Genomic DNA, 26,703 nt, shown 5'->3' on the forward strand with positions numbered 1-26,703 from the left:
ATGTAGCCATTTAAAACAAGCTTCAGGCTGGTACATCTTATGAGGTTTTCCAAGCTGAGCATAATGTGTTTCTCCAAGATGTGATAGTGGTGCCACCTCATTGGTTTTTATTTGTCATCATTTTTATTGTCTACTTATGTTGTGATATTATTTTTAGTTTTTCATTTTATATTTTTATACTGGTTTTATAGTTGACTGTGAGGCTTGTGACTAGGAAGTGATGCAGTCAAGGTTCCCACACTTCCTGGAAAACCTGTACATTTATGGAGACTGGTTTTCTAAACATGGAAATGCCTGGAAATTGACTAAAATGACCAAATGTCTTGGAAATAATTTATGTTGTCCTGAAAATTTGTAATTGTCACTCAGATTGCCTACATTAACTTGGGAGCGTATTTTGTTTGAAACTCGACTGTTGGTAGATGAAGCCACACGGTGTGACATTTCAAAGCTGGTTTATCGGTTGTGTGTAAAGTGAAACAAAAATGTTCAGTTCAGCTTTAAGCTAGATGTGGCCAGCTTGTTCATAGTTTCTAGCAGTTAATATTCCACTCTTTCTACATCTTGTGCTTTATTTTTATTTTTCTATGCTAGTATTGGAGTCTCTGATCACTTGAACACCTCACCCATAAATTAAAGTACATACCATCATGATGGCTGATGTAACTCGTATGTTCTCTTATCCTTTGATTTAGGATGTGCGTGCTTTTTCCAACTTAAATCTTATCACATGGGCATCTTACTTGATAGATCACAATTTTTTCGAGGTAGCTCAACATGATCACAACGTGCCATTAGTGGCAAAGGTTGTGGGTTTTATTTCTAATAGTCTTCCTCCTCATCTTCCTTCTTCTTACTCAAAATGGCTGCTCAGCTAGCACTGTAGTAAGAATGAATGTAGTTAGAATGAATGCCCGGTGCGTGTGATGCTCAGACTGTCCAGCCAGAGTATCTGACCAATCAGAACAGAGAGCTTAATATGTCACCTTTAACCGCTGGTATAAAATAGACTTTTGAGTGTTCTGGTCCACCCTGTTGTGTGCAAGCTATACTGATTTTAAAATGGCTCTACAAAGTTCTGACTCTACTAAAAAGCGTTGTTGGCAATTTTTACTATCAGAGATAAGTTTGTTGTTTATTCTCAGCCCCTTTATTCTCTCAATGTTTTGGGTCTTCGAGTGGAACAGCTAATCAACTGTCGATCATGATTTCAATATTCCCAGCAGGCCGATGGAGCCTCCCTCAAAGAAGGAGGTTGTTCCAGTCATGAGGCGACCAGATGAGTGGAAAGACCCGTGGCGTCGGTCCAAATCCCCCAGGAGACGCCCCGGGCTGGGGTCCCCTCCACGAGGCCGCCGCCAGCATAGGCCCTCAGGCTCCTCCATCTCTCTGTCCAACTCCTCCAGGTAGGAAATGCTCCTTTATGTCCAGATGTCCTATGTGATCGTGATGTGGAGAGAAGTTCTAATGATTTGAAAAACAAGCAGCATTTATAACCTTCTGTTAATGTGCTTTAGAAAAAGCATCTAGGCTGGAATGTAACTGTAGAAATTAAATGTAGATGTGTAATGTTTATATTTTAAAATGAAAGTTACTTATTTCAAAACATTCAACAAAATAATATATGACAAAAATAATTAACATAACTGTCAGTATGCTCCATCGTAAGACTCTGGCCTGTTTATAATACCTGAACAACTGCAGCTTGTGCTCACTTATGGGCACAATGAACTAACTAAAATGAGCACTAACTATATACTTAAATCATGTATTCTCTAGACTGAGTACAGTCCATATCTCCAACTATACACTTAACACGCCTGTATCATTCATAATTGCTTTGACACTGTCCGAATTAGCAGAAACTACAGGCAGCAGGCTGCATGAATGCAGGGGGGGGGGGAGGACTCGCCTTACAGTCTTTGTCTGGTTCATCTAACTCATTTTGGCAATGCTGTCGAAATGATGTGATTGAAATGTTTCTACAGACATGCCTGACTTCAGCTGAACAATGTTGACATACAGGTTGACACAAATCATTGTCCATTTTCACTGTAACAAACTGGCAGTGCTCCCACACAGTGGGAGGATCCTCCAGCTCTGGGCTCTCATTTATAATACAGTGCCAAGGATCCATACTGGAAGTGTGTGTGCACAAAAGCCGAAAATTGTAGGTTCCAAAAAATGTTTTCAAAAACCAGACTCATAAAACCATGCGAGCACCCGCTTGCAGGTAATGTTCCCTTTATAAATCACAGTCCACTAGAGGAGAAGTTCAAGATGCTTTGGTAGCCATAGCAGCAGTGTCACAAACGAAAGAAAATGCAGGGAGTGCATTGGTCATTCATTCCCACCGCTGTCAGACTGTACAACTCCAGTGTATAGTTATTATGTGCAATAACCTCAAATCCACTACTGCTGGGCAAAAGACACTTTAAACGTTTACAGTTGGAATTTTTTGCTATGTTTGTTCTTATTTCCACCCTTATTTTTCTTATTTACCACAGCCAGAGTGTGGTTTGTGTTAATCTTGAATACATGTGCTGTGTGTGTGTGCGTTTTGCAGGTCTACGTCTCGCTCTTCATCCTACACAGGCTCTGGTTCGTCTCGTTCCCGCAGCCGCTCTTCCTCGTTCAGCTCCTACTCCAGCCACTCCTCCCAGCGCAGCTCCTTCAGTGGCAGCCGCTCGAGGTACACAAGAGTGTTTTTACCTGTCTGTATCTCACCACACCTAGTTGTTGAATTTGCACCGGAGCTAAAAAACCCTATCAAACAGTCCTTCCTCCACTTCTGTTAAACCTGCAGACATGTTTATACAGTGTTTATAGTTTTCCCACTTCTCTGGGATTTCACTGTTTTATGTAAAGATTTTAGCAATGACAATGCTGTTTCCATCTTTTGTGTCTGTTTTTAACAGCAAAGGTTAGAAATAAATAGAGATAAATGTTTTCTTCAGAAAACTAAAAAAATATCTTAACCTTGTTAATGTCCTAATATCTTTTGTTTGCTTTCTTGCCGAGAGCTAAAGGAGAAGATCAACATAACTCTTATACTTGTCCGTTAAATATGAAGTACAGCCAGGAGATGCTTATCTCATGATAGATAGTGGCCAAAAACAGTTATTGCAGGTTTAAGACTTAATATCCTCAATGAAAAGCCTATTCTGAGATCCACCCAATTTTCCTCACTAGGCATTTTGTTGACTACACACACGACCTGTATTTCCTGGATTGCTTATTAGCTTGCACTTGAAGATGATGTGATGTGCTTTTATTCTGAATGACATAATGTAGCATTATAAACCATTGTATACTTGTGTGATGTGATCTAATCTTGAAATTAAGCCACATAATGACACTTTCATGACTACTTTGCTGTTGATTTATAGGTCTCGGTCATTCTCCACATCTCCCTCACCGAGTCCAGCAGCACCAAGGAATGCTAAGAACCAGAACCTTCCTCCTGTGTTAACTAAAGGGTAAATCTTACATCTATTTAATCCATAGTCAGCCATGCTTAAATGATCTTCTTTCACCCTAGTTTTGTCTTAAAAACATGTTGTAATTAGTGTCCAATTTTTATGTGCGTGTGATAGTAAGTAATGAAAATTCAAAATTCTTGTAAGAAGTCTGTAGTTTGGATTTGCTCCCACATCACACTGCATCATGCCTGTTTACTGATCGTTGTTATTTATTGATCATGAGCTTGAACATCGCATCTGCTCTACCATTGGCTTGCTAGTTGTTAGCATATGCCTGTACATCACTGTCTGCATGCTTGAAAAAACAAGGAGTGCCTTTTCCTTCCCAAAGCATGCCACTGAAGCCGGGTGCCATGCCACCTCCTCGCAGGGACAAGCCTCCCATGAAGAAGGCTCCCAGTCCTACTCCACCTGGAGGACTGCAGGGCAGGCCTCCCAAAACCCTGTCAGAAGGAGGGAAGCCTCCCACCAATCCTTGTGAGCCTGGAGGCCTAGGGGGCGGTGGAGCAGGAAGACCCATGCCACCAAGGGAACCTGGAAAACCTCCCAACCCGAGGGAAGACAGGCGGAAAGAAAGACAGCAACGTTCTCCTCGGAGGTAGGTGCCTCACCTCCAAGGTCTCGGTTCATTTTGAGGCAGCGGTACAAGTGCTGTTAAACAAAATGATAATGCTTTGATGCATTACATTATATGCCATGGGTTAGATTTGATTGAAAATCTGTTGGATTGAATTACATTCCAAAAGGAATCTGATAATGTTCAGCATCAGGAAAAGGAACGGTTCTGTTCCAGTCAATCCACTACAGTTCGAGTCTGAAGTTAGAGTGGACTGACTTGGTTAAAATCCAGTGTGACCTGTTACTAGTCATACCATCTGTTAGGGGCATTCTGAGGTTGTGACATTTTCAACATTTTAGCTGACATGCATTACACAATTGGTAGCAAACCAGTTAAAGGAAAACCGGCAGGTCTCCAATAACTCAGACAAGTAGTAGAATTATGTTTAAGACAAAATACAGCACCCTCCGATCACCATAAACACCTTCAGACTTTTTCATTTCAGTTGTCTTATGCCAAGATAAAATCACAATGCCATGTGTTTTTGATAGCTAGATCAGAAGTTAGATTACAGATTTACAGTGATTAGGGATTAAATAAGGGCTAACAGCATCTAAATGACCACATATGTGCACATGCACGCCGTTTTCATATGTAAACTGAATTTTGAAAGTTGTGGATGTGTGGATAAGGTCTTTGTAACTTCAGCTGTCATTCATACAGGAACGAGACCCTTTTAGAGCTTCTTCCGTAGGTCAATTGCTGATGTAGTTGTAGTTCACAAAAAAATAGTGAAATAAAAATAAAGAACTAAGCTATACAGGATAAACATCTGAACCACAGGATAAACATCTGAACTAAACATTCGAGCAGTTAAATATGTGCGCAGTAGTGCAGTTGTGCAAAGTAACAGTATGCAATAGTCGGTTTGAGTCCAGCATATGGATGTGTGTGTGTGATGGAGTCCAGCATATGGATGTGTGTGTGTGATGGAGTCCAGCATATGGATGTGTGTGAGATAAAGTGCGTGTGTCCATGTGTGGTGTAGGTGTGTAGTGGGTTCGGAGTTGTTGTGTTGGTTATTGTTTTTGTCGCCCTCCTCGAGAGGTGTTGAAGAGCCGTACGGCGTGGGGGAGGAACGATCTTTTCAGTCTGTCAGTAGAGCAGGACAACGACAGCAGTCTGTCACTGAAGCTGCTCCTCTGCCTGGAGATGGTGCTGTGCAGTGGGTGATCTGGATTGTCTATTATGGACAGGAGCTTGTTCAGTGACCATCGCTCTGCCACAGATGTCAAACTGTCCAGCTCTGTGCCAACGATGGAGCCTGCCTTCCTCACTAGTTTGTCCAGGCGTGCTGCGTCCTTCTTCTTCAGGCTGCTTCCCCAGCACACTACTGCGTACAGGAGGGCACTCGCTACCACAGACTGGTAGAACATCCATGCAATAAATTTAGACAAAATACAACTTACTTTATATGTACATATATGCATACAAACACATTAAACCCGAGTATTGTACAAAAATATAAGCCTGGCGTGAAAGTGTGGAAGCGAGTGGAAGCAGCAGGACTGTTGTTAAACTGTTGTTGAATCAGTCCATACATTTTACTTTTTGTAAATATCTTGATACACTTGCATACAAGCTGTTGTACGCTGAACTCTTTTTGAATTGCTACGGTTTAGTGATGGAGACGATGTCTTTGATGTTTTCAGGTAAAGTAATTAAGATGTTACTATTTATAGAGTTTCCATCATATATCAACCCTGCATTGAAAACCTGTTCAGGATTCCTTGTGGGTAAAAAGTGGGCATACAGGAAAACTACATGAAACCTGGAGTCTGGTTTCAGGTGTGTGCATGTGAGTGGGATAATTTTGGCCTGCTGGCATGTTTGTTTAGTAGGATCACATTTGCATGGAAGTATTTCAACAGCGGATGGCATTGTTGAACAGAACTGTGTTTCTTAACACATTCACATCTGCATATTTGTGTTTGTGTGCGGCATAAATGAAACTGGAGGTGTAGCGTACAGCTACCGTATTTTCGGGAAGGACAACACAGATTGCGTGTGGGAGTGGGTGGATGGATACAGGAAAAACTACATCTTTGTGAGTTTTGTACACATTTTGTGGGTGGATGTGCGTGCGTGTGTGTGTGTGACGGAGATCAACATCAGCCAGAGAGGAAGAACAGTTAAAGGGCAGGGAAAAACAGTTAGGGTGTGTGAGGCTGTTTTCATCAAGAGTGTGGGCAGAATGGGTCACATGTGGAAACTATCCAGGAAAACCAGTTTCAGTGTCAGATATTATATACTTAAGGTTAGAGATACTTGCTGGGGCAGCGGGATGGGGTAACATTCTGATCATGTTGAAGGAGGCAGTTGTAGTGTGTAGTCTTTAAGGAGTGGCTCACCACAATGGTACAGCTCAAAAATCAAAATAAATTTAGTCTTTTCTTAGCCTTGTGTCACAACACAGATATTTATAGATACACAGAACACAGTGTTGTCAGGACACACATGACAGTTCCTTCTTTGGAGTTCCACAGAAAGGGACAGGGACTGCATCCCTGCACACCCATACTTGTGATTTCATTGATTCTGGTCGGAAAAAGTTGTGACACCCCAAACTTTGAAGTACAACCCTGATTCCAAAATGTTGGGATGCTAGGTAGAGCGTAAATAAGAAACAACGCAACGACTTGCAAATCCTTTTTGGTCTATATTCAGTTGAATACAGTACAAAGACAATATATTTAATGTTCAAACTGATGATTTTTATTGTTTTTGGAAGTATACATGCATACTGAAGTTGATGCCTGCAATGTTCCAAAAAGGTTTGGCAGTCGGTATGTTTGCCGTTGTGTTACATCACCTTGTCTAACACTCAGTTAGCATTTGGGAAGTGAGGACACTAGTTGTTGTTTTAGAAATGCAATTGATGCTGTATATATGACTATGATATATGACTATATATGCCAGGACGGTATAGTACTGCACTTTTTTACAACAAGGCCAGGCTGTTGTAACACGTGTAGATTGTGGTTTGGTATCATTTACTGAAATAAGCAGGAACGTCCCTGAAAAAGACGTCGTCTGCATGGCAGCATGTTGCTCCAAAACCTTTGTGTACCTTTCAGTATCAATGGTCCTTTCACAGATGTATACAGTAAGTTACCCCTGCCAAGGGCACTAACACACCATCATACCATTACCGATTTGGTTCTGGTTTAGGGCCTTATCCCTTACATACACAGATTTCTCTGGATTCTCTCAGTCTTTTAATAATAATGTGGATTGTAGATGGTGAAATCCAGAAAAGACTTACAGTTATGCTTTGAGAAATGTTGTTCCTAAACTGTTGGACTATTTGTCCGCACAGTTTTTCACGAACTGGTGAACCTCACTTCTTCCTTGCTTGTGAACGACTGTGCCTTTCATACCCAATCATGATACTATCACCTCTACTATCAACCTGTTTACCTGTAGAATGATTCAAACAGGTGTTTATGGAGCTGCTCCAGTTTCAGAGTCCTGCTATTTTGCATGCTGGCTCAAAGTCACATTTTCACGAATCACTGTGACACTTTGTTTATGTTATTAACACCTGTACTTTTCCTATTATGACAAGCCAAAATGTCTGATGTTAAAAAGACTTAGCCAATGAAGCCTCAACTGGCTTTACAATAAGCCAAATGGTGAGTGTCAAATGTTTATGTCAGAGTGGTGTAACAAATTAAAACAGAGCATGTCCAAATTGAAATAAAACAGTTTTTAGATCAACATTTCCTATACCATTCAAAGTCACAAAAATGTAACACATAACACATTTTTTCAAGTCACACATTTTTTAAGTCCCTGTACTTTAAAAAAGATACAGAGGGGACCCCCTTTTACAATGTGGATCACAGCTCCATTGTTGCGAATTTGAATATTATATACTGGTTTCATAAACCTGGATAAGCCCATACCCCAGTTCTGAGAAACCTGAATGAGCTAGTTGACGTACACTTAAAAACCTTCACACCATATAAAGGTGTAAAGGTTGCTCACGTGATGAAGCTCTCTTATCAGTCCTTTGTGCTCCCTCTGTAAAAATAGTCTCTAAGAGAAGACGGCATGTTTCTCTCTTGAAATGATTCACTGCATTCATGCATGTTAGTGCGGTGGTAAGTTCCCCTTCACTAAAAAATGCACTTAATACCTTCTCTTAAATCCCTTCAAAGTCTTCACTACATATGTTACAAGAGTCTGAACAGACATGGATGTAAAGTGCAACTTGACTGGTTAGCAGAGGCAAACAAACGTCAGTCGGTAATTCGAGTTTCTTTTAAAAATGTGCCGATATGTGTAATAATTGCTAAACAAGGAGCTGGGTAGTCGACTTTGGTTTCACAAAAAACTACCTGTTATGTTCTCAGTTCTTTGTCTGTCTCTTCCAGGCGAACTGTGAGTGGGAGTGTTAGTGGAAGTGGTAGCAGTTATACTGGTTCTAGCTCCAGATCCAGATCCTCCTCCAACTCCCTGTCGCGTTCACGCTCCGGATCCAGGAAATCCAGGTGCTTGCCTGAGTGAACACCCATGTTGTGAACAGAACTGATCCTTTTATAGAGATGTTGATGATCATAAATTGTTTTTTGAATATCATTAATTTATGTAAATGGTCTTATTTATTTGTGTGAACTTTTTTTTTAACCTTACCATCTCACTTTCAAGAAGGCTGGACATGAAGCATATTGGCATGTAATGTCACTTCAGATATGTCAACACATACTGTGTATGATGTTCATCTGAAGACTATTTGAAAATGCCAAACTGGACTCATGTTATTCCATCTGGTATCCGAAAGGGCTTTAACTAGTTGTTTAGTTTTATGAATGCAGAGACCTTAGTTCCTATTGTGGCCTTAAGTAAAGGCACTTACAACTGGTGGTTTTTAGGTTTTGGTCCTGTCAGAACTTATTTATCTTTTGCAGTCATATTGTAAGCTTAAGTATCCAAAATATTATGGTATTTACATGCACGTATAATGAGTCATTCAGAGATGATTACACAGCCTAACTTGGATTCTTTCTGTGTTCTTCTTTCTTGCTTTCATGTGCCGTCTCTTTTGGCAAACCCTCTAGGAAATCCAGGTATGTTATTATTCGGGGTGTGTGTGTACGCACAGACATGTGAGCATGTTGTGTTGTATACACACAACTGTGATGACAGCGCGATCAGTCAAGCAATGCCCCATTTATCTTCCTGTGTGTCTGAGAATCGTAGCTTAAGGTCAAACTGTTGTCTCTTGCTGCAGGTCACTGAGCGTGAGCAGTGTGTCGTCAGTGTCATCAGCGTCATCCAGCAGCAGCTCTGTGCGTAGTGCAGACTCAGATGACATGTATGCTGACCTGGCCAGTCCGGTGTCCTCTGCCAGCTCCCGCTCGCCCACACCAAATCACCCCCGCAAGGAGCGAGGGGCTGCGCGAGACCGGCCTCCACATGGCAGAGACAAGAACAGGGGTTAGTGTGGGCAACGTGTGGAGTCCCCATGCAGCAGGCACACAGGACACATAGGCTGGCTGATACACAACAGTGTAACATGCAAATAAAAAGTTCTCAAATAATCCAATATGCAAGCAATGGCCACATCTCAAATGATAGCCACCATGAACAAATAAATACCAGATGAAAATGAAGACATTTTGATCGGATGGATTTACCTGTACCCCATCAGCTCTCTTGGTAAATTCAGCATGTTGTATATTCCCATATCACTAATTCAGTCAGTACAGCAAGTCATGTCATACTCAGCACTCTGCTGCTCAGTTTCTCTTTTTAACACAAATAACAGTTTCATTCAACAATTAATTCTACCCATTTTTGTAACAGTTCTTTTGTATGATTTCAGTTGAGCTACTGTCAATTAAATTGAACACTTCCTGTAGATATTTCAAAGTAAAATCCTACCAGAGACAAAGATTATGCACCACTGGAAGGATTTTAATATAAAAATGTGTGAAGGAAGTGTGATTTTCATTGACAATGGCTCATTTCCATATTTATCCTTCCACATATTTGCTTACTTGAAATTTATAATTGGTATAAAATTCATAAAACTTTTTGAATATTTTGTGAATTTTTCCTGCGTTACGTAGTTCATTGGTTCCCATCTTTTCCTGTCCTCATCACAGAGAGATCAAAGAAAGATGAACCCTTCAGGGAGGAGCGCAGGAAGATCGACCCATCTGGTGCTCCACCTAGAGGAGGCAACCCCATGCCCAGATCAGGACCTGGCAGCAGGGGTGGCCACCCTGTACATCCCCCACCCAGCGCCATGGGGCCCCCAGGAAGCTATGGAGGTTCAGGCTCCCACAAAGACATTAAACTCACCCTCCTCAACAAGGTTACTGTTACCTTTCTTCCCATTTTTAAAGGTCTATTCACACAAATTGAACAAAGCAAGTTTTCTCATTTAGTGTTAAGTCTAACAGATGATTTAGGTCTTTTGTACCAAGGACGTAAGATATCCTAGATAAACTTGTCACCATCTTTTTTTCTGTTAAAGGAATGCACTGACTTTTTTACAGTCACTAAGCTAATGATAGCAACAACAACAAGAAATTCAGACATTTGATGTGTAAAGACAGAGGTAGTCAGTCTGTATGGTAGCCATGATTTGTTGAACATTTTTTGATGTGCTGTATGCTGCTGGTGTGTGTTTAAGCATGTGGGCTCTTTCTCAAGGGACAAGGCACTAATTATCTGTCAGTATTAACTGTCTGAATCTGGGGACAGGTGTCACCAGCACACACACTCTCTCTTCCTCGGCCACTCACTCGCTACGCACACTCACACTCTGCCCTGTTCCTCAAAGGAGCCACAGCACGGGGGGGGTTTGGCTGCTCCGTTGCCGCTCCTTGCTTTGAAATTTGCAGACAAGGTGGAACTGGTATAGACAGTTACTTCTGTGTCACGAGAATGCCTGCATCAAGCGAGCTTGTTGCTGCTGTGACGTTTGCGGTCTAGTCATGGAGTTAGTCCACACCATGAAGTCACTGCTTGCTGCCAAGAAGTAGTCCAGCACATAACCCCCCATAAAACCACAACTTTATGGTTTTGCATGTTTTGTATGGTTTAACAACATGTTAATTAGTAAGCTTTAGAGGTAGCAGTGGGTGGATTTTGTTTAGCTTTTTCCCCATTTCCAGTCTTTATATTATTCTAAACTAATCAATTCATGCCTTGAGCTCAATGAGTAGCATAAAATCATTCACATGATATAGTCTGTCTCGCTCTGCAATAAAGCAAATTTGCATATTTCCCAAAATTACTGGTTATTCTTTTAACTTTTATGAGGTAGGATTTTGTAAAAAAAACTTCCTCTGTTCAGTCAGTGTAGTTTCATACTTGCATGAAGCAATGTACAGATGTATTTCCTCTGAAAAACACTCGGTAAGCCTACTTGCAAATTACTTGGGTGATTTTTTTGGATGTAGAAAAAATCAGCTGGACTCTTTCTATTCAGCAGGGAGATAAGGGCAACAGGAAGAGGTACCTGCCTTCAGACAAAGACAGGCCGGGTTCCCCCCTCAGCAAGAGAATGGCCATGTCTCCAGACAGAGGTGAGAAATCTGCTAACTAACGGCATGCACACAACTTCTCCTGTTAACACCCTTTCTCCTGAATTAATTCTGATGGGACGTTTTGGTCAGATTCCACAAGTACAGTACAATTATGTTTTATCTGCATTGTTAGTACTATCAGTAGTACATCCTGACTAAAAGATCTTTATAAACATAGACATTTTAGTCACATTTATTTGACATCTCTAATAATTGGTATACAACCCTGATAAGTTGGGATGCTGTGTAAAAAATTAAAAACAGGACAAGACAATATGTTTAATGTTTGATCTCATCAACTTCATTGATTTTTGTAAATATCCGCATATTATAAATTTGATGGCAGCAACATATTTCAAACAAGTTGGGACAGGAGCAACAAAAGACTGGGAAAGTTGTGAAATGCTCCACAGGTAAACAGGTTGATTGGTAACAGGTGATAGTATCATGACTGGGTATGACAGGAGCATCCTGGAAAGGCTCAGACGCTCACAGGTAGTTGTGAAGCAATTATATCCTGTTTGTACTTACATTTTAAACAGCGTCCCAACTTTTTTAAAATCCACAGAAATCTTTGTATGATTGTATCAATTAAATATGCTGAACATTAGCTGGTTTCAACTCATTGAATGTGCTGGCTTGCATTTCTGTTTATTTCACTGTAAACTTTGCACATTTATTCAATTATTTATTTCACTCTTAACATATTGAACAACCCTCTCACTGAATTGATAATGAAAATAATTAGCAGAAGCAAAAAAATGTTTCAGAAATCATGAGCAGAGATGATATTCATGATGATAAATCTGATTTGCTTTATGTGGCAGTTCTTAAAACTAGCATTGCCTTTCATCCCATAGTTACCTTATCACAATGTAAGAGCTGTCATAATTTACACTATGATAATCGTCTTAATCCCACTGCCTTCATCCTCTGTCCTCCCATGAAAATCTGTGCTGAAGGAGTTGCCTTTCTGGTCTGATGTAGATTAGCTGATCACCTGAACGTTTCTTTGCTGTGTTTTTCTTTTATATTAATATGAAGCCATTGCTCAAGAAGAACGGTATAAACCCTGCTATCAAGAGAAATAATATGTCGCTCTTCAGTCCTCACTATTAGAAAATGTAATTCTATATCATCTGTTAATAACAAAAACATAATTTATTTGATCAAATGCCATGTAATGGATTTCAGCGTGGTTTCCACATGTATTAGGCTGGTAAATGATTTCTGAATGATCTTTCAAAGCTAACACGGTGTTGATTTTATGACTGTTGTTAATGCATTTACGGCCAATCATCTGGTCCTGTTTTTCCTCCCACCTGAACAGCCAGCGTTTATGTTTCCTGCCACAGTTACTCTGGAGACAAAGTTGACACAATGCGGGCTTCCCACAATTGTCAGCGCTGTTATTTCATCTTTACGTTATCCATGCTGTGATTATTCAAAAAACACAATGTGTATGGTCAGAGTTATACTGATGATTCACAGCTGTGTCTGTCAGTTCTATCATGAGCGGTCTGGAAGACATGAATCACTTTGTTTTATGCCTCCATGCAGGCGACAGTTATGTTTTCAGTTTGTACATGTACATGTACGCATTTACTGAAGATGGTGTTTTTCAGGTCGTGATAAGAGGATACCTGGCCGGCCCCCGCTCTCTCCTCGAATGGATCGGCCCAGGGGCCAAGGGCCCCGGCCAGTGCCCCCCCAGGGAGACAGGTAGGTGCAACCTTGACCATGTGATTGCTGTATGACTATCCTTTAACATTTTATCATTCAACAACAGATGTCGAGAGTAGTTTAAAAAACAGGACATTCAGCGAGAAATGTGGAAATTCTAAAGTCAACTTTCTGACACATCATCGTCATCACCAGCTGTGTCTCAGGTGTCAAACACATCAGGGTTTTCAGAGCATGAAGTTTGCCTGACCACAAGTTTTTAGAATTTTAAAATGAGGAACATGCCACAGAAGTGGAAGCTCACAAATATTACACCATCTCTGCACGTGTCATAATATTCTCCAATATTCCCCAGTATGAAAAAGGTGCTTTGTAGTAGAGCTCAGGTCAAAATAGATTCAGTTCAGGTCCAAAGCATAGAGGAAGATGAAATGATGTGAAAACTGTCAGTGACTAATATTGTGTCATATTAGGTTTCATGATAGTTGGCAGCATGTGTTATCCTCTTGTATATATGTCAGCCATATCCCTGTCATGACTGTACCAATCATCTTTCTTTAGGATTCAAGGCTTGACGGGGCCTTGATGGTTTTTCTGCTATTTTGATGTTGATTTGAAGACCAGTAATAATAGGACTTTTTGGATTTTGACTCCATCAGCACCAAAATGGATGTACAGCACTGCAGGACTGATATACACATTTATATCATAAATGAGCAAGAGACCCCGACCAAAGCATTTTGAGCTCCATCTATTAGGGGGCGACACAAATACTAGAAATGTTGTAGACCTGAAAGGCCCAGTCGACTATTTCACCAGTTTAAGTCTGGGCTCAAGTATTAACCAAAATCTGAAGTTCCATATTGATTGGTTCAAGTGGCCGTCACATATTTGCTTATCACTCAAGATGCCTGAGTAATGCAGATGAAACTGAATTACTTCGGCTATCTCCTGAACACATACACACAGTTTCATTCAAATCCAATGAAATGGGGACGAGTGGTGGAGTGGAGTGTGCAGTTATTGATATGCTGCAGGCTTTGGGATGATGAAACAAGTGTGTAGTTGGCCTCACTCCTTGTGTAAACAGAGAAAGTAGCTGAATGAATGTGCTCACCTTTGTGAAACCTGAAACCTGCTTAGGACCTCATTCTGGCCCATTGAGCCGCTTCCTTCCGTTAAATGAATCACTGCAGCTCTATTTGAAATTTGTGTTTGCAGCACAAATAAGTCATGATTTTCAAAGACTGTTCTTAAAAATCATTGTACTTATACTGATATTTAGAATTTTTTAGAGTTTATTTTCAGTCTAAAGGTAATGCAGATGAAAACCAGCGGCATCAGCTGTCTTTAGTCATGGCAGTCCCACACCCTGTGATGTGAACAGTTACACTGTGTAAGCAGTTTTGCACTTGAGAACTTTGAATGTCTCTTCTATTTGAAGGAAAAGGCTGCACTGTTCTGTTTTTTATTGCCAGCAAATCCCATGAAAAGACCAAAGCCAACAACGTGCTCGTTCGTTCCTGCCTGTGGCTCTCAAGCCCATTGAATCCAACTAATGATGTACATGTAAAAACAAAGTACACTGTGTCACTTTGAATACCTCAGTAATTCACTAAAACAGATGAAGAGGTTGCACCAAGTACTCAACACATCTCTGAGTTTGTGTGTGAAGTGTAGTAACTACTAGCTAGTTTCAAACAAGTGTTTTTCTAGATGGGTTAGCACCATTAAAACTTGGGTTAACACTTTTTGTCAGTGTGCTGCAAGGAACCATCAGCTGCCCATTCAAAAGCAGTCAACTGTGTGAACAGAAAGTCACTAAAAATAACTGCTAGTTCTTTCTAAGTGTAGGTGTTTTAATCATATATGCATACACTGACAAAGATTTATTCCAGAGTCACTGTTATTCATACAGAATGGCTTGTTGTTATGTAAATGGCGCAATTAGTCTTGTCCTCTGATGTTTTGTAATTTGAGGTATATTAACTTATTGTGAAATTCTAAATCTTCCCACTTCGATCAAGTGTCAGAACAGATGTGTCATCAACATTATTACTTTTTCTTTTCTTCATCCTAACCACGTCTTTAACTGACAACCCTAAGCTGTTTATGTGTCTTACTCAGTTGGCAATGCAGCCGTACCATACCTGAACCTGTAGTTCCAACTTATCTCTACATAGGAACAGGTGGAACCAGTTTTAATTAGGTGATCCATAAATCTCTGTGTTGCAGACGGTACATTACAATTAGGATTCTCTGAAGTCATGAACAGCTGGCGCAGCCTGTCAGTCAAACAGGAGGAAATGCTGCTTTATATTGTTAGAAACTGCTTTCATTTCTTCATTAATTTTAGTGAGTATTTGAGGCAGCAGGACAGTGTAAGAGGGATCAAATTATACACATCTGATGTCATCATGTCATGGGATCTGCTTGTATGAAGTGGCATGACTCTTGTTCCTCTTCCTCAGAAAACGTCCTCTGTCGCCACCCCCCAAATCATCTGGGAAAGGCCCGGCAGCGCCGCTGGGCAAGCTGGCCGTGCCGGGCTCTGCTTCGGCCGCTGGCTCGGGCTCCGGCTCGGGCTCCAACAAACCCAGCAACACGCTGTCCCGCCGCGAGGAGCTGCTGAAACAGCTGAAGGCCGTGGAGGACGCAATCGCCCGGAAACGAGCAAAGATCCCCGCCAAATAAAAGGAAGCCCGCTCCTCGCCCGTTCGCCAGTCTGCCTGCCTGTGCGGCCTTGTGAGCCGGAGGAACAGCGTTTTTCCCCTGCCTTCAGTGGACATATGAAAATGTTGTATGGTTCATGTATAAAGGCTATTGTGTAAGTGAACAGGAAGTGGTCGCCATGAAAACCATCTTCTTCTTGTTTGCCCTCAGAAGAGGTTTGACTCTGCTCCATTCTAGAGTGTTGTTCACTCCCATATGCCCGACTTTAGCTCCCCTTAAAAGTCTTTGAATGTCGCAGCTGCAGTTTACCTCATCAACGATGAACAGGAGGACACATTTGGGCATTTGGTGAGGGAGGGGCGTCTCAGGAATGGAGTGTACTTTGTGTAGACTTTACAGTACAGAAACAGAAGGGCAGTAAGGTGCACTTGATCACTTGCTTCTCACTCTGTTCCTTCAGTGAAAAGGAAGCATCTTCCTCATGTGGTGTGATGAATAACAGATTTATACACACTGAATCTACTACTTCTGTCTGTCTTTCTCTGCCCCCTTTTATCACCTTGTTCTCGCATCTTTTATTTCCTCTGTGTGGAGTGATGTGACTGTTGGATCAGCTCTAAAGGGTACTGACAGCCTACAGGCCTTCACAAGGCTTCTTTGTATAAATCTACAAACTCTTCAACATCCCTATTTGGGCACTGTAAGTGATCACGAGCCCATACTTTGCTCACAGCGGGCCAATCTTTAACCAATGAATCATCTGCGTTCTGTGTTTTAGGGCAATGTTCATTGTCACACCTCGTTCAATACTAGCAAGTCATCAGATTCTTTCAAGCGTATGATTATAGACAACAGTGATGTGAAGTATTGCTTCTTTTTTTTTTTAATCTGCAGCATTTTGTTTTCTTCTTAGCTCTTCTCAAGTGATAAACTGATGTTTTATTTGTGTCACATTTTTAGTTGGAGGAGTATGAGAGGTGGAACGGGGACATTTAGAGACAAGATATGTCTTGCTTTTGTGACAAAAGCCTTCTAAATAAACTATTTTGATAAAGAGAAGGTCAGTCACCTGCTTTTTCTCTGCCGTTGTACAAGAGAAAGGAAGTGTTTAAATACAGATGCGGTCATGCATGTCTATGAAAGCATTTGGACACTGCATTGTTCAGCATAAAGTATTTCAGAAATGACCAGTATCACTCAGGGCTTCAGTCTCTTGTAGACAGCTGATGCCTGGTGTTTGTTGGAGTTGTCCACTGAAGGCTTGGTTCGGTTGAACCCTGCACCGGCCCTGTCAGCTTCACTTTCATTCACATGGTGCAGTGTTGTGAAATGTCTGTTCCATTTCACTAACTTCAGTTTTTTCTAATAAAAGCCACTGTGTCATTGTCTTTGAATTTACCGAAGCGCTGTGCTCACGCCACTGCCACGGCGAGTTCAACGTTGATCATTAGAGAATTTTTAGCCACATCACATTGATCTTCTGTTTTTTCAACCAGTGTGGGGTACATGACCAAATGGCTGCAAAACTAATGAAATTCCCATCGTCCTCAGCTGTGGTCTGTGTTTCAAGCTGAATAACCAATGGTAGCATGCTGATGGAGCATTTAGCATAGACCTATGCTCTTGTCTGGAGTCTCTGTGGGTGACGCTCTCACTGTTTCACGTGTCACTGGTTTTGGGTGTGTACTGTTGAAGGAAGCAGTCGATTGACGACCTGGAAAGGATTTCTCTAACAGCCTCATGTACTCATCCTGTAAAGCAGCTGTGCATCTTAGCTTTCCTTTTCTCTCTCTGAAGTGGACACTTCAGTATAGAAACTCAAATTGCTTGGCAATCTGACAAAAGTTCGTTTCACAAAACAAAACAGTAGACTGATGATTTTTGTGTTTTGTTTTGGCCAATTTTGAACAATGAATTAAACTTGAGGAGTGAAACCCAAGGAATTTCACCTGCTTTAATATGTCTCTTATAACCACTTAACATTTAATATGATGAATAACGTTTATGTTGAAATTAATTTATCACTGAGACACTGAACTAATGGCTGGTGGAAATGAGACTTTGCGGGTTAAATTATTTATAAATTGGTCATTTCCATCTTGGTGAATATAAGTCATTTCTATCAAAAACACAGACATTTCTTCATGAGTGTGTGTGCTGAAATGTATCCAAGTCTGAATCTCTTTTTTGTCTTAACCATGACCCTTATCTGAAACAGAAATTTCCTTCTTTTTCCATAACTTGGACTCTGTCTGTCTCTCTCTCTGTCCCTGTCTCTCTCTCTCGCTGATATTCACTGTCGATCTGCATGCGTCCCAAATCTGATCAGTGGGATTTTTAAAGCAGCTGCTTTCACTCACACGGCTGGCAGCTCTGGCCTGGACCACAAAGACACTGAATGTGGTTGATACTGACATATGCATGACTTGCACTTGAACTTCAGCATGCAAATTTGTGGTCTGAACTGAGCTTCTGCAATTTCAACCTGTGAAGACAGTGCCTTTGACTGCAGTTCCTCTATTAGTCACAATACACGCTTTCTCCAAGATCACTGAAATCTGTTCAGAAAATCCCAACTTCTTTCTCTGTAAACACACCATGATCTTCACTCAAGGTGCTCCACTTCATCTAAAGTCTGTCTCTGAGACGATCTTTAAAGTTTCATTAAAAAGACTCTGCTGCCACTTCCTGTTGTAATACACACCTGATCCAAATCTTAAGACCAGTTGAAAAATAGCTAGAATTTACCTTTTGCACATTTGGATCTTAATGAGGTTTTAAGTAGAGCTACAATATGCAAAAGCAAGAAGGGGGAGTGTGACAAAAAGCATGCAGGTAATTTATTGAAAACAACAAGTAAGCTGAAATAGGCTGTTTATCAGCTGATCAAAAGTTTAAGATCATTGCTCAAAAAATTACAAAAAACAAAAAATCTTCTCAGTAGGACTCAGTCATGAGTAGCTCCATCGTTCTTGTTAATCACTTCAACAATTCTTTTGGGCCTGCTTGATGCGAGTGTTTCCAGGAAGCTGTTGGGAACATTGCTCCAAGTGGTGAAGATGGCTTCACGAAAGGCATCAACTGTCTGGAACTGATGGCCATTTTTATAAACTTCCCTTGCCATCCATCCCCAAATGTTCTCTATGGGATTTAAATCAGGGGAACATGCGGGATGGTCCAAAAGAGTGATGTTATTCTCCCTGAAAAAGTGCTTCGTTGTCCTGTTGGAAAACCCAGCTGTTACCACACAGATGAGGGCCCTCAGTCATGAGGGATGCCCGCTGCAACATCTGCACGTAACCAGCCACCGTTTGACGACCCTGCACCACCTGAAGCTCCGGTGTTCCACTAAATGAAAGAGCACGCCAGATCATGATGGACCCCCCTCCACTGTGCCGGATAGAAAACATCTCAGGTGGGATCTCCTTGTCATGGCATTGGACGCCATCTGGACCGTCAAGGTTAAATTTCTTCTCATCAGAGAATAAAACTTTTTTCCACCTTTCAGTGTCCCATGTTTGATGCTCCCTGGCAAAGTCTAAACGGGCAGTTTTTTGGCGTTGAAGGATATGAGGTCTTCGAGGTTCCCACAGATGCAGTCTGATGGTTATTGCGCTGCAGTCGGCATCAGTAAGGGCCTTAATTTGGGTCGAGGAACGCCCTGTGTCTTGACGGACAGCCAATCGGATCCTCCAGCTCAGCGCAGGTGTAATTTTTTGGGTCTACCACTTGACTTTTTTGTTCCATAATGCTCAGGAGCTTTCAAAACATTTAGAAAGACTGTCTTACTGCGTCCAACCTCAGCAGCAATGGCACACTGCGAGAGGCCTTGCTTAATGCAGCTCAACGATCCGAAATTTATAGCACAAAAGGTAAATTCTAGCTATTTTTCAACTGGTCTTAAGATTTTGATCAGGTCTGTACATACAGGCTACATCTTATGTATGTATATGGATAGTGTAGGTGGTATGAAAATATTTAATAAATATTTATATTTAAAGACACAGCTCTTCTAGACAGATTTTTGGTCTGAATGGATCAAATTTAAGTAATTTTGGGGTGTTTGTGAAGCCCAGAAAAAAATATTTGTGTTACGGCCACTGGAGGTAACTTGATTTAATTTTTCCCTCAATATATCAAATATGAGGACCCATTTCTTCGTTTGAAGCAAAAAAGAAAGAGATTTTTCTGATAATAGAAATGTTAAATTTCTCTTTTTTTTATGTAGAGATATACGTATTATGTTTCCGTGAAGGGACATGAAATGAACTCGGTCTCTGTAGCTTTTGGGCTTGTAATAACATTTGTCCTGAATAATTCCAGTGGCACTGAGCTGCGTCCTCCTCACCTGACATTTCTCCACAATGACTCTCTGAAAAGAGACATTCTGGCAGAACTATAACACACAGACTGGAGAGAAACGTGTGCTAATGAACTAGAGGTTATGTTTGCATGAGTATTCAGCCATTAGCTGCCAGCTCCAGTTTCCCAGAAGTCCCTGCTCTGCGTACATACGAAAAGAGGCTGGTGTTAGTGTCTGCAGAGGCTTCACACTGTTAAATATACTCCATGGGGACTGACCAGTGGAAAGTTAACTGTAAATGCCCCTAACACACTCATGGAGATAAGAGGACATCCCCGTCTCTTGATAGCTGGACCTTCACACTGACAAAATGTCCCATTGCTATCACACACACGGACACACACACTGTGTGACGCCAGCCAACAGCAAACAGTGTCAGTACTTTTCTTTGTTGTAGCGCAGTAAGTTTTTTTACAGTGCAGGCTTGTCACGTTAATTTTTACATTTGCATTTATTAGGAATTGTTGTAACGTTTTTCTGTTTAATGGGTCCATGTATGAGTGCTCCCCCGACCAAAAAAACGCCCACCAGCTAAGATGAACTCAAACTCATACAAGCACAAAATGTGTTTGTGTGAGCGGAGAGCCACAGGGATCCTTGTTCCCGCCTCGTTACTCTGGACTTTAAATGTTGTTCTTGTTCGACCGTGAGCACAGAGGTCTCAATGATTTCTTTATTTGAATCTGTGTGTGCATCCATTGATGACGGCTTCATCGCGGGTGAAACTTATTTTGCTGCTGAAGCCTTAATGAGTGACCGTGAGCACGAGCAGTAGTGCCCCCTAGGATGCCCCTGCAAGTGGAGAAAATGTGATGCAGAGCAATGCAGGCTGCCCTACATGTAAGGAAAAGGTCTAGAATGCTTTTTTATGAATGCGCCGGTGCCCCGCTGCATGCAGCTGGCGCCCCTGCCCCTCAAACAGCCTGAGTTTGCCTCTTTGTGTTTTGGGATGTTCATTGATTCATAAATGCAGCTGTCCTGTATTAAAAGTGAAAAGACAGGGAGTAAATGCTGGGCAGATTATTACTGTGATTGCCAGGATTTTTTCTTTCTCCTCTGCTCTGGACACACCATGAAGGGATGCATTGGTTTTGAAAGTGATATGGAAACGTTACAAGGTCCAACCGAGTAAGATATGCGTCTTTTTATTTTGCTAGTGGAAAGAAGAATCTTCCTTCAACCTTCTGCCTAAAACTGTCTCAACAGCAACCTGCAGGAGAAAAACACGAGCAGCCCCAAGCGACCAATCCCAGTTGTTGTGGTCCCCCATAGCCTCAACATGTAGGTATTGTTGGGGAGGCGTAGCCTCTGCCCTCACCATGGGGCCTATGCAGGTAGCTGTAAATGAAGCTGAAGCTTTATTTTCGTAAGAGTTAATTCCCCATTTGTCTGCATAAACATAGCTGTGTACACAAAAACTTTCAACATCCGCCATTTGTTAGGTGACAACGCACATAGGCGGTTACGGCTGGTCATAAAGAGGAAGTGGACTGTGAAAAGCGTACGCTGGTGGAGGGTCGGAGAGCGGAATGAGAGAGACCGTCGTCCCAGAGAAAGGGACAGCAAAGGCCCCAAAGTCATTGTTATTATATGTTTAAGTGACAAAAACCCTCGATTGGGTAAAGGCCTGATGAGAAAGAAAGGAGGAAGTTGTGTGATGATGCTACAGAGCCACAAAGTCCACAAGAGGAAGGTGAAGTGGTTGGAGGTCACCAAAATGTCTACTTCTACACGGAGACTGCTGCTGGTTTCCTGTTTCCTATTAACAGTCAGTGTTGTTGTTGTTTGTTTTTACTAGGAACCATAATTGTTGCCCAACCTAATTCAAGCAGTTATTATTTCAGCCGCTGTTTAGCATAGCTTTTTTTTTTTTTGCTGATGACAGCTGCCTGCGAGCCGCGAGACTGAACCAAAACAATGAAACTGGGCAACAAAAACCAAAACAATCAGCTGAAAGGTGATAAAAAGGTCTGCAGAAATGTAGCGGCCGGTGAGAAAAACACTGACTTGGATGTCATTCAAATAATAAATCACATTCAAAATTGTTGTTGTTTGTTGTTGCAGCAGCTGGATCCGAAAGGCGATAGTGAGAGAGTTGTAATCCTTCAAGGCTGGGGTTGTTGTCACATGGGTGACTGCTCAAACAGTGTTGGTGCAATCACGCACCGTAAGGTGATAGCAGAATTCAGACAAAAGGCGACAATAAATGCTTCCTTCAGCCGCAGCGCCAACAAACCGTGACCACAAAGGTTGCTATTAATAGCTGCCACCCAATCTCTGTCGGAGGAGATTTGGCATTGTTCAGGGACCAGCTACACAAAAAACTCTGCTGGAAATTCTCCTGGCAGAAAAACCAAGGGACATTTAAAAAAAAAAAAAAAAAAAAAACAAATCCTATTTTGGGATGTGAGTCTGTGGCTATTTATAAAGCTGTATTGAAACATGTTTTTTTTTTTCTCTTTTCTCCTCACCTGAACTGACGTCTGACACGGCAGGGAGGGGCTGTGGGCACAGACCTGGAATTTCTAACTTACCTCATCTTTACACAAGCCTCTGAGTGGACGTTTTTATAGATGTCTTTTAATTTGTTTATGTAAGAAAGCCTAAATAAACAGAGTGTTAAAGAGCCTTTTTTGTCCTTTTTACATCTGAACCTTACAGAATCAGAGAGCTGCGGTCTTTCTGGGTGTTGCTCAGATGTTTATTTTTATTCCTCTTTTTTCTTTGTAAGTCAATGTTCAAGTCACGTTCCTCTGTTAAAACTGTTTGTTGTTTCTGACTGTTCTGCAATAAATAAATAACTTTTCAAATGCATTCTGAAACAAACTGTTAAACTGTTTATTTCTGAATGAAACAAACTAAACTAAACTATTTAATGTCTGAGCCATATGAATAAATACATCTCCAAGCATTCTGAAACTAACAAATAGATTTTTTTTTATGTTTTGTTCACTAAAACAAATATATTGTTATATATATATATTTTTTTTTTACTTCTGAGAGTTCTGAATAGACAAATGCACAAATCTCTAACCGGTCTCAAACAAATACATGCAAATTAAGACAAAAAAAGCTGCTTTTGTTCTGAGACACACACGAGCAAAAAAAAAGTTATCTTTCATATCAGTGTCAAAGGTCCTGATATAAACAGATAAATAGATCAGGGGTTAACTGAACTGCCTAACCCCCACCCTGCACACACACACACAAGCAACAGGTTGTTGCTTCTTGTCTTGTTGCTGAGGGCACTCTCACACTGTGACCGGCACTCAGTGTGTATGTGTGTGTGCGTGCGTGCATGCGTGCGCGCTCTCTTTGTGAGAAGCTGTTTGAGTTTTAGCGCTTCAAAGAGCTTCACGCGACGGTTCGAGGGTTCACGCGCGGTTTGAAGGGTCAGGTGTTCAGGTGCGATGGTTCAGGTGAGGGTAAGGGGCTGGGCTGGGCATTACGTCATAGTTCGCGCGATGTTGCGCATTCCTGTGAGTCGCCCTCACACCTACACTGTAGACAACTTTCACTTAGGAAAGAGGAAGTCGAGGAGCTAAATAGCGTTTCCATTTCCTCATGGCTCCTCCGGTTTTTCCCAGGCGCACCGATAAATAGCGGACGGCGGAGCATGGTGGCGAGTTACAGTCAGGCGGAGCCGCTCGGGAACGGTCAGTGAGAGGACAGACGAGCAGGATGGACGTGAAGCAGGTGAGTGACTCACAGACCTGACGGGCTCTGCTGCTGAGAGCTGCTGCTCTCTGCCTCCTCCATCACTCCAGCCGCCGCCTGTCTAACTGCCCCCCCTCCATCCACCCCACAGATTCTCATCTTCGGATTTCTCCTCGTGCCGGTGATAACGTGCATGGGGAGCCGGTGCTATGACGACCACGAGCTGAGCGTGGCGGCAGACAGGAAGCTGCGGACCCACTACCCGCAGCCTCCGGACCCCTCACCTGCGGCGGCACCTGACTCACCTGCCTCCTGCCCCGTGGCGCTCTACCAGCAGCAGGTGCCTCAGCACATCAGCGGCAGGTCGCTGTCCCCCTGGAGATACGTGTAAGTGACACTTTCATACATTTGTGCAGGACCAGACACAGGCCCAGAGATACACCTGCATGAGATCATCCATTAATAACTGCATAACCGGAGCCCTGATGTTCTCTAAGCCCTGACAGAGACGATTTAAGGGAAATGTTTGCAATAGTTCCTCATGTGTTTCTAAACATACCGATGGCTAAACGTGGTGATACAGGCTTGTCACAGTGACTGATCAGACGTGAATATTGAGCTCAGGCTCGGCTGCTGCCTCCTTCTGTCGTTTTTGCTCCTTGGATCGCCTCCTGTAGCTGTGGTTTAGATTCTGCCATTGGTCGATCAAAGACAACGACAACATCAACAACTCCCTCGTGCTTTCATTTTAATCATCATACAATTTAGATAATGTTACAATGTGTCATAAATGACGCACCATCACAAACCCACCTTTGCACGGGCATCGTTGAAAATGCCATTTAAATGTCATTAACTCCTAATTAAAGATATGAAGCTATGTCATGTTAACTGAGTGTTTGCATGTGATTGAATGACGCGGCCATAACAACCAGGCGTCAGGCTTCGCAAAGCTTCAGTGAAATTCTACAATAACTGTTAGAGGGAAGTTTATATTGCGACAGTCCTCAAACGCGCCGCGCTGCATTTGCGTACATGCATCAGGCTGCAAGGCTTCTTGTTAATCAGCGGTGGTGGTTTTGTTTACCTGGCGCAGGTCTTTGATGACGCGCTCATGTGCAGCACGCCCCGTTTCCAGAGAGGGGAAAGTCCCGGTGACCGCAGCCCTGCTGGCCCAGGGCCACCGGGGCTGACGTGGATGCCTTGAACTGTGTTGCACTTTATTAACTGAGTGTTTGTCACCGGAGAGAGTTTGCATTGGGATGTTTGGATTTGATGTGCAGGTTTTATCTATGTTTGAACATGCAAAGTGCAGGTGTGGAAACTCCGTATCTCCACAAAAACACACAACATTTAGTCTGATTTATTTGATTTATTGGTGTAGGGAAAGAAGGATTGTGCTTTTTCAGGAATGCATTTTATTGGCTGTTGCATTTCTCTCACATCTCCTGGCTGTCCCTGGATCAGCTGCTCACCCAGTCATCTTGTTCCTTTCCAGGCTTGTGAGGCTGAAGGATCACTACCCATCCACCTACGCTGAGGCTCAGTGCCTGTGTTCAGGATGCATCTTCATCCAGGATAACAAAGGCTGGGAGAAGAGACCACTCCAAGAGAGCAACGACTACAACTCGGTCCCCATAAAGCAGAGCAGAGTGTTTCTGAAGAGGGAGCTCTGCAGCGACGGCAAGAAATACCAGCTGAAGCCGGTGACTCTGGAAGTAGCTGTGGCCTGTACCTGCGCCAGAGTCAAGACCTCCTCCTAGAGGGGATCTACCCAGACCTGCTGTCACAGTGGCATGCTACAGTTTATATTGCGTTTGTTTTAAAATGCACCAAGTTCTCTGCAAAGTCGGGGGCGTCAGGTGCTGTCAGCGCTAACCTGAACACACGGCTGACACCCCTGGGATCATTAATGAGGCTTCAAAAGTCAAAGAAACATCGGCTTGTTTTTATAGGCCTATTTATTGTCACAATGACGACATCATTATAAGACATCTATAATGTGCTTTGCAGGTCTTTATAGGCCTGTTTGCTCTTCATTATGACTTGTTTATGGCTCTGCATAGTGCAGCTAATATAAACTGGGTATTTTACTATGTATTCTTCTCATGCTGATGGCCTTGTCATCGAACAAATTAGCTATTGTATAGTTTTGGAATATGATAATTTAACTGCTAATAATATTTGAATAATTATCTATTTATTTGTTTTGTTTTGTGTGTGGCATCTTCAGGATGCTCATGAGTGGATGAAGAAGACTTTGTGTTCATTCATGTTGAATATCTTGTAGGTTTGTCCCAGTGGGACTTTTAGAAGTCTAATGAGGACTTAAAAGTTCAGCTTCTTTGAAGCAAAATAAAGAAAAATGGCAGATTTTAAAGAAAACAAATTCTCTGTGTTTCTGTGTTCAAAGCTCAGGCGTCAGGTATCTCTTTCAGTATCTTTATTCAGGATTTGTAGGTTCCAGGTGCAGCTCTTCTGTCCAGCAACCTTGTATGTGGGTGTCGTGGCTGTGAGTGTGTGTGGTCTAAAAAGTATACACAAATGAAAAATAGTTAAGTTTTACTTGACATTATGAGATGCAGGACATCAAATTACACACCAGGAAGAAAATGATAACATAATACAAAGTCTTAGACTTATTGTATTATTGAGTGTATTTCTATTATGGTCCTTGATGTA

General features: G+C 41.9%; 2 protein-coding genes across 6 annotated transcripts in view; both read left to right on the forward strand.

Annotated features, from left to right (window-relative positions):
- Window positions 1-18,429, forward strand: part of zc3h18 (zinc finger CCCH-type containing 18) — a 34,146-nt gene extending 15,717 nt beyond the window's left edge. The window contains exons 10-20 of one of the 5 annotated variants that reach the window (XM_041939549.1): window positions 1,227-1,406; window positions 2,567-2,692; window positions 3,390-3,479; window positions 3,814-4,080; window positions 8,481-8,597; window positions 9,165-9,173; window positions 9,338-9,543; window positions 10,215-10,426; window positions 11,549-11,645; window positions 13,271-13,367; window positions 15,800-18,429. In XM_041939549.1, the coding sequence (XP_041795483.1) occupies window positions 1,227-1,406; window positions 2,567-2,692; window positions 3,390-3,479; window positions 3,814-4,080; window positions 8,481-8,597; window positions 9,165-9,173; window positions 9,338-9,543; window positions 10,215-10,426; window positions 11,549-11,645; window positions 13,271-13,367; window positions 15,800-16,022 (1,624 nt within the window). In that variant the 3' untranslated portion in view covers window positions 16,023-18,429. Of the gene's footprint in view, window positions 1-1,223; window positions 1,407-2,566; window positions 2,693-3,389; window positions 3,480-3,813; window positions 4,081-8,480; window positions 8,598-9,164; window positions 9,174-9,337; window positions 9,544-10,214; window positions 10,427-11,548; window positions 11,646-13,270; window positions 13,368-15,799 lie in introns of all 5 variants that reach the window. The other 4 variants (XM_041939551.1, XM_041939548.1, XM_041939547.1 and 1 more) reach the window with 4 other exon arrangements.
- A 5,586-nt stretch (window positions 18,430-24,015) lies between these two features.
- On the forward strand, window positions 24,016-26,274 carry il17c (interleukin 17c). Its single transcript, XM_041939751.1, has 3 exons — window positions 24,016-24,060; window positions 24,173-24,408; window positions 25,520-26,274. The coding sequence occupies exons 1-3, from the start codon at window positions 24,046-24,048 to the stop codon at window positions 25,782-25,784; spliced, it is 516 nt and encodes a 171-aa protein (XP_041795685.1). The 5' UTR covers window positions 24,016-24,045; the 3' UTR covers window positions 25,785-26,274.
- Window positions 26,275-26,703: the final 429 nt, after the last annotated feature.

The sequence above is a fragment of the Chelmon rostratus genome, chromosome 6, assembly GCF_017976325.1.
Source record: "Chelmon rostratus isolate fCheRos1 chromosome 6, fCheRos1.pri, whole genome shotgun sequence".
Classification (NCBI taxonomy): Eukaryota; Metazoa; Chordata; class Actinopteri; order Chaetodontiformes; family Chaetodontidae; genus Chelmon; species Chelmon rostratus.

Coding starts and splice junctions, on each gene's coding strand:
- il17c (XM_041939751.1), top strand. Junction 24,409..25,519: donor CTGTCCCCCTGGAGATACGT/GTAAGTGACACT, acceptor GTTCCTTTCCAG/GCTTGTGAGGCTGAAGGATC.